The sequence below is a fragment of the Terrapene carolina genome, unplaced genomic scaffold (assembly GCF_002925995.2).
Source record: "Terrapene carolina triunguis isolate 2854851 unplaced genomic scaffold, T_m_triunguis-2.0 Scaffold33, whole genome shotgun sequence".
NCBI classification, from domain to species: domain Eukaryota; kingdom Metazoa; phylum Chordata; order Testudines; family Emydidae; genus Terrapene; species Terrapene triunguis.
In genome coordinates, this window is record NW_020664384.1 from 2,096,909 (window position 1) to 2,104,991 (window position 8,083).

The following is an 8,083-nucleotide window of genomic DNA, read 5'->3' on the forward strand; positions in this document are numbered from 1 at the left end:
TAATTATTAGCAGAGTATAAGTGTCTTTATTTAAAGAGTAAAAATGTACGCAAAACCCCTGTTTTACAAAAAAATTGGGATTATACTTTTTTTTTCTGGCAGCAACAAAACAATTATATTGACATATAATATTCTACATCCTTTATTTAATTGAAGACATCAAGTTAGTCAGATTTCGCTCTTAGCTACAGGAAATTTGACAACAGCTTTATGCTGTTTGGAAAATGCATTGGTCCTTTTTTAATGAAAAGAACATGGTGGAAGAGCAGCAGATCCTACCAGGAAATAAAATGCATATAGACAAACTCAAAAGGGATAATCATATTTACTAAATTAAAGAGCTTCAACCTAATAATCAGATGTATTTACATGGGAAGTTTTGATGCCATCTTTCCTAATAGAATGGAATAAGAGTATGTATATTCAAGGGTAAAGAATCAATTTTACTTACCAGTTTCTCTTTACTTGTCAACAGCAATAACGTAGTGCTCCCACCACTCAGTTTAAGTACATTTTACATTAAGCGTCTGTCAGTGTAGCGAGATTCTTGACTTAAAAGTTTTAAGAGTAACTTGACCTTTCAACATGGTACTAAAGATTTTCTCTTATGCAATTATATTTTTACTATTTGTCAAGTGACACCACAGCTTCTCCTGATGGTTCCTTATTTAAAAAAAATCTGCTTGCAAGAACAGCAAAAATGCATGGTAACACAATATTCATACTGTTTAAACAAAGGGGCAAAAAGTAAAAAATACTCTATTCAGACTAACAGAAGAAGTCTAGCAATCCATTAATGGAGAAGCTCACAAATCATGGAGACACAGTTTTCTACATATTAACATGTATATGCTTGAATTAAGTAGTATTTATACCAGTCTCTGGATTCAGGATACATTCCAATTATATATATTTTGAAAAATTTATCCAAACCCTTAACTGTGTCCTGCTTAGGCCTCAGGAATGTGTAGTTTTGTTTCTGAGGCCTTAAAACATTATCTGAAGTTTGGAAAAAGTAATTTTAAATAAGAAACTATATTTTTTCATATTTTAATAGGGCAGACTGTACAATAATCTGGAAGTGAAACTTTAGATTTTTATAAACTTATTTGCAACTCATTTTGTTTCTAAACAGGAAAGGATTGCTGAATGTGATTAACTTAAGTCTTCAGTTCATCAAGATCAACTATAGTGCAGGTATAAGGAGTATTGGCTAATATACTCTGCAGTGTAGAGTAAAAAAACCTTCTTTTTGGGTGAGGGATACCTTTTCAAGTTTTTAATCACCTGACAGGAAAAACATGGAAATCTTTATTAATTTTCTTTTGCTGAGTAGCAAGCATAACATTTTTCAAAAGTTAAGAACTTTCCCTCATATATGCATGTTAGCTACACATTACAATGAAATACTCATAATTGGCTTTTGATCTAAGCCAGAGTTAAACATGGATCTCTTTCTTCAGCACTGATCTTCAGTTTAGTCTATTCTTAGTTTTCTTTGCTTATAAACAGAGAAATTGTCTTAAGGACTTGATGCTTTGTATTATTTTTTAATGTGTCTGTTCTTTCTGCTCTGCTTGATTAGATGAGATTAACAGGCATGTTTAAGGGCAGCTCCTGCTTTAACTGTGTACGCATCCAATTCCATTTTGTAGTTCGATAGAGAATAAAAAACAGCAGAAAGGGTTGAATTCAAACTATTGACCAGTCTATTGCCTGTAGATGCTTCACTTTTCTTAAAATGCTGGAACAAATATTTTGTAGGCCTGGACATACAACATGAACCAGTTCATCTTTCCTCACCAATTTCAGCAGACTACATGACACAGTGTGCCATTCTTCACATTGAAGAAGTTGTGGTGATCCCTTAACATACTCTGAAATATATGCTGTTAAAGATCCAAATTTATGGGAGTCTCAGTTCTTTGTAGAAAATCATGCATCATATTGTACTGTCAAGGAATAAAAAGAAGCTTCCAATTCTGATAAAGATAACTGCTCTGGGTATATAAGAAAGGCCTCAGGCTCCCACTTTCAGGTCCTAGTGCTTAATTGTCTTTCTCGGTTTGCAGGGATGCTGTAGCTAGTGCTACTGCTGTGACTGGCTGTGCAATGCCATGGAGTTGCATCTTTGCCAGTTTCTTTTGCTCACACTCTGTGACCAACCGGTTCAGCTCTGCTGCGCTATAGCCAATGAGAGTTTTCAAGTCACAGACAAATTTGTACACAAACCTCTTGCCTTGTACTTTGCAGATCATATCCCCATCATAGTAATACCTTAAATAAGAAAAACAAAGCAAAAATCAGTGCAAAGTAACAGAGCAATATTCAGTGTACGAAACCCACGCATCCACACACAATGATCACCCTTAAAGATGCTGTAGGGCTAAAAGGTAGGTTCTTTTTCTCATTGTAAGATCTTGATAAAGATTTATTTTATTCATCAACATAAAACTAGACTTCAACTCTCTTGTGCTGGAGTTGTTTTGTTTCCAACATAAATGGAAAGTGGAGACGAAGGCAGTGGAATACGAATTCTTTCTTGAGTTATCTGGCTGAGCTATTGGGAGAGCAATGTTACTAAATCAATTAATCATCGCCATTACAAATCCCACAGGGACGCAGGCTGCTTGAAGACTGAGCATCACTGGGGTGACAGTACACCGGAATGGCCATTTTGCAAGATTTCATTGATTATTTTTGCCTTAGCGGCAGAGAGACTCTTGGCCATTTCAGCTACAAGGACAATTGACTAGGAGGTTGGTTTCAGTATGCACCCTCATGTACTGACCCTGTAGGTCCCATAACTTTGCCTCTTGTTTCCTCCCTTGGCGGAGAAAGCAGCTAATTTCAAACTGAATGCTGTGGTCATTGTATTCATGAATATTATGGAAAGAGTGGGATTGTATATTAATATAGCCCATCTAAAACTACAGGATACTTTTCAATAGCGAGCACTGGAGTTGCACTCTTTCCTTTGTATAATTTAAATGCAGGACCTATTAAAAAACAAAGTCAGAAGCACATCCATTATCTGTGTTTACAATTAATTATGAATGAATTACCTTTTTATGGTCAACATTTTTCATGTTTTATCACAACAGAGTTGTTACCATATGCCACACCAAACAGAATGCAGTTAAGATAACATAAAACTCTACACATGATCTATAGTACTCCAGAGACAAATTTAACTTTTTACAGTTGTATTTTGTGCTCTCCTCACCTCAGGCATTACTGAATTTGGACTTCTGAGGTTTAGTGGGATTGTGATAAATTTGTGCAAGGCACAAATATAATGATAGAAAATTACCCAGCTATGGTTCAGTTTCTCTGAAAATATCATTTGACTGGATTCTCACTCTTACCTTATGCTTCTAGCAACAGATAGCTGGAAACTCCCTTGGCTCTCAGATTTTCAACCCCTTGAAAAGCATGCTTGTGTACAGAATAAATGCCAGGTCATCTGTACTTCTGAGATGTTCTTTAGTCCTTGATAAGCAAGGAATAAAGAGGGTCTCTAATCTCCAAGCAAAATTGAGTAAATCACTGAACTAGCTTTTGCCTCCCAGTCAAATCTCTTTGGAGACACCAAATTTTGAAGATGACATACTTCAGACTAAAGCTGTGTCTACACTGTCACTTTCAATGCTAAAACTTTAGTCGTTCAGGGGTGTGAAAAAACACACCCGAGTGACAAAAGTTTTAGCGCTGAAAAGCGCCAGTATAGACAGCGCTGTGGCTCCCAGCGATAATGCTCGTTCGGGGTGGTTATTATTTTTTTTTTTTATCACCGGGAGAGCTCTGCCCTAGCGATAAAGCGTGACTACACTGCCCACGTCACAGTGCTGCCACAGCTGTGCTGTAACATGGGTAGTGTAGACATACCCTAAAACAAAAACTGGAACTTTCAGAATGAGAAATACCCACGTTGGTTTGGCAAACCACAGAGACTGGTGAAGACTTCGGGTACGTCCAGACTACCCGCCGTATCGGCGGGTAGCAATCGATTTATTGGGGGTCGATATATCGCGTCTCGTTAACACGCGATATATCGATCCCCGAACGCGCTCCCCGTCGACTCCGGAACTCCACCGGAGCGAGCGGCGGTAGCGGAGTGGACAGGGGAGCTGCGGCCATCGATCCCGCGCTGTGAGGACGGGAGGTAAGTCGGAATAAGATATGTCAACTTCAGCTACGGTATTCCCATAGCTGAAGTTGTGTATCTTACATCGACACCCCCCTGTAGTGTAGACCAGGCCTTCCTGTAAGTGGAATGAAGTCTGATTAGGTGCACTTATGACTGTGGTCATTAAGAACTGAAGTAGAGCATACCACAGGGCCTTGAGAATTAAGAGTTTGTCATACATATCAAAAGGCCAAAAGTGAGGGTATCTTTGAGAGCTGATAGAGCAGCTGTCTTATGTCTCATGCTAGAAGAGACACAAGAGCTGGAATCTAGTCAGTATGGTAACTACAGAGAAATATTTATATCAGTTTTTACAGAATTTTGTTACAGATGCAATGCACAAAACAGAGAGTAAAACAAACAAATACAGAAAATGAATGAATGTTTAGGAATTCTTAATCTGTTGGTATATTTCAGATTATGTTTGTAAAGCACAAGATTAAAAATGAGCAATGTCACTTTTCTATCAAGTAATTAAATAGATACTGCTTCTGGCAATTTACTGATGGCACAGTCAAGAATACATATCAAAATACAGACCAATTGCTTTTTCTGTTCTTTGTATTCATGGAACATTACATGAACTACTTTTAATCTGCTTATTCTTCTGATAACTGGGTAGAATATCTACCACCTTCACTAGCAGCATCACCATCATTATATATTAATTACAAATTTACACAGTAGTTTTAATAAATTAGTAAACAAAACTTAAGTCACAAGTTTGTTTTTTAAACAAAAATTCAGGTTGTCAGCAAATTTTTCCCAGTGGCAGAAGGAGGCATTTAATATTGTCACAGACATCTAAATGTTAGGTAACATGTCAGTATTGACGCAGCTGCTAAAAGAAAATTACTTTGAGAAACAAAACATAAATATAATTTTTTTTTCAGTTTACGTAAATTATTATGAAAACATCCTGGTGATGAGAAAGTTATTCTTGAGTTCTTCTGCTGCTTTCACTTAGTTTGCTTATAAAAGAAAAATAAAACCTTTAAAACCACTAGTGTGATTTTGGTGTTGCAAGAAAAATTTTCATGGATACCTTACAAACGCAACTGGATATAGAATCATAGAATATCAGGGTTGGAAGGGACTTCAGGAGGTCATCTAGCCCAACCCCCTGCTCAAAGCAGGACCAATTCCCAACTAAATCATCCCAGCCAGGGCTTTGTCAAGCCTGACCTTAAAAACCTCTAAGGAAGGAGATTCCACCACCTCCCTAGGTAACCCATTCCAGTGCTTCACCCCCCTCCTAAGTGAAAAAGTTTTTCCTAATATCCAACCTAAACCTTCCCCACTGCAACTTGAGACCATTACTCCTTGTTCTGTCATCTGGTACCACTGAGAACAGTCTAGATCCATCCTCTTTGGAACCCCCTTTCAGGTAGTTGAAAGCAGCTATCAAATCCCCCCTCATTCTTCTCTTCTGCAGACTAAATAATCCCAGTTCCCTCAGCCTCTAAATTGACAATATGGAAAAAGGAATTTCACACATTTATTAATATTATTAGGGACTCTCTTTTATTAAGCTATATACAAATTTCAAATAATTTATACTTTTAAAAAGACTGGAGCAATTTAAATCAAGACAATTTAAATCATTCATTTAAAATCACTTGATTTTTCAAAAAGTCATTTATACTAATTTGAAAATTTGTGTTATGCAGCTTCAGATTGAAAATAAAAACTGCATTTACTTCAAAATAAACTTTAAATATCTCAAGCTACTGTGTCTCTTATCTGAATTTTAAAAACCCGCTATGGGCAAAAAAATCAAGATATTGAAAAATTAGGTCCTGATCCTGCAATCATTTATGCTGGTATGTAACTTTACTCACATGAACAGTGCTTAAAACTCACATAAGCATTTGCAGCATCAACCTTGTATTTTAGAGTAGGCCAAATTACCAAATAAATTGACATTAATGAAACAAAGCATTTCTGGGGAAAAGTTGGTAAACATGTTTTATTTCTTAATTTGAATGTGCTGAATTTGAAAATGAAGTTTACCAAAACTGAATTTTGAACTTTAAGGTAAGTAAAAACAAAAAATTGCTATAATTTGTAACTTAAAAAAAAAAAAAAACACACACACACAAAGTGAAGGAGAGGTACTAAATATAGACCATGTTCCTAATTTGGAATCCTGTGCTAACAGAAAATGCAGGGTGCGATCTCTGTTGAAGATCATACTCTCTGCTTCCTCTTATGATGTGATGATATGCACTTGAATTTTGTTTGTTTTGCATTAAAGTATTTACTTAATCTTAAATATCATCCTTAAGTAAGTAAGTACTTTTCAGATATTTTTGGAATTAAATGCCCTGCTATGCTTGACATTAAGTATCATACACAACATAGTATGATATAGTTTATTTCCCTAAGGTCTTCTCTTTCAAAAATATAAATTATTACTATTAGCCCTAAGCACTAATCCAACCTAAAGCTGACTTTTGCTTTTCAGTCCAAACTGTCCCCCTTTCGAGCCAGAAGCTCCAAGGGAACAAGGAACTAGTTCGGCGGCTGGCAATCGAAGTTCTGGGTTCGACTTATCGCGTCTTGTCTGGACGCGATAAGTCGAACCAGGAAGTGCTCGCCATCGACTGCGGTACTCCAGCTAGACGAGAGGAGTCGACGGGGGAGCCTGCCTGCAGCGTGTGGACTGAGGTAAGTTCGAACTAAGGTACTTCGAACTTCAGCTACGTTATTCACGTAGCTGAAGTTGCGTACCTTAGTTCGATTTGGGGGTTTAGTGTAGACCAAGCCTAAGTGAGCTGAGTATTGATTTGGATACCTATGCCTTGGCATAAGGTACGTTCTGGTAAATATTCAATATTCATGAGGTAGTGTTTAATTATATTTATTATTATTGTCAGGTATTCCATAGATGAAACACAGAGGCAGTCTTGAACCTGAAGCATCCCTCAACAATATCTTCCAACAAGTGAAAAAGGACAGTTTTTGCTTCTAGTGAACAGGGATTGACTACAATACTAGGGGCAACCAATGCAAGACAGAAACTCAGAGATTTCTAAATAGGGATGCAACCAATAGAATTCTAACAGCTCTTCAATCTAAATGCAGGCTATAATTACTTTGGCATAACACTGTTATGCAACATATGCAGATAGAGGTAAAATTAGCAGTTTTTAAAATCCAATGAAGCTATTTCATCAACCAGTAAGGATGAACTGCAAATCCCATCTTGCATTACAATCTCCAAAACCTCAACAGTGCTTCAGAGCAAGGTCCCTCTAGTGAACTGGAGTTTTCCATCCTGGCAGAAATGCAGTTTCCAAACAAAAAACTTTCTTCTGAAACAACATTCAAAATGAACAAACAAATACCGGAGACAGCAGAGTATAAATATGAGCTTAGTATACATACAGCTGGTGTAAGTGACCTAATAGTCTCAGAATTGAAATACCACCCTAACTGTTATAAACATTTCTCGAGACAATACTAGGGTTACCATTCGTCCGGATTCTGCCGGACATGTCCGGCTTTTTTGAGTTAAAAATAGCGTCCGGGGGGAATTTGTAAATGTCCGGATTTCCCCCCAATGCAGAGAGCGCGTGGCTGACAGGGCAGCCGGCCGAATCGTGCCACTTGCATGGGGCTCCGAGAGCCAGAGCCCCTCCTCTGCTTCCCCCTCCTCTCCCCTGCAGCTTGAAATCACTCCCCTCCTCTCGCTCTCTCCCTCCCCCTCCCTGCATTCACAGATCGCCGGCTGGCTGTTCGCATCAGGCCTCCGGCAGTCTGGAGCTCCTCCCCCTGCTCCCCCGTCCCCTGCTGCCCTGCAGCACTCAGTTCTGAGCGGCAGGGTAAGGGGGCCAGGGGGTCGGAGAAGGGGCAGGGAGGTTCTGGAGGGGGCAGTCAAGAGACAGGGAG

At 38.2% G+C, this 8,083-nt stretch overlaps 1 protein-coding gene across 2 annotated transcripts in view; it reads right to left on the bottom strand.

Moving 5' to 3' along the window:
- Window positions 1-456: 456 nt before the first annotated feature.
- Window positions 457-8,083, bottom strand: part of LOC113406633 (GA-binding protein alpha chain) — a 41,312-nt gene continuing 33,685 nt past the window's right edge. For both annotated transcript variants that reach the window (XM_026652429.2, XM_026652430.2), the window contains exon 10: window positions 457-2,277. In XM_026652429.2, the coding sequence (XP_026508214.1) occupies window positions 2,049-2,277 (229 nt within the window). In that variant the 3' untranslated portion in view covers window positions 457-2,048. The remainder of the gene's footprint in view (window positions 2,278-8,083) is intronic.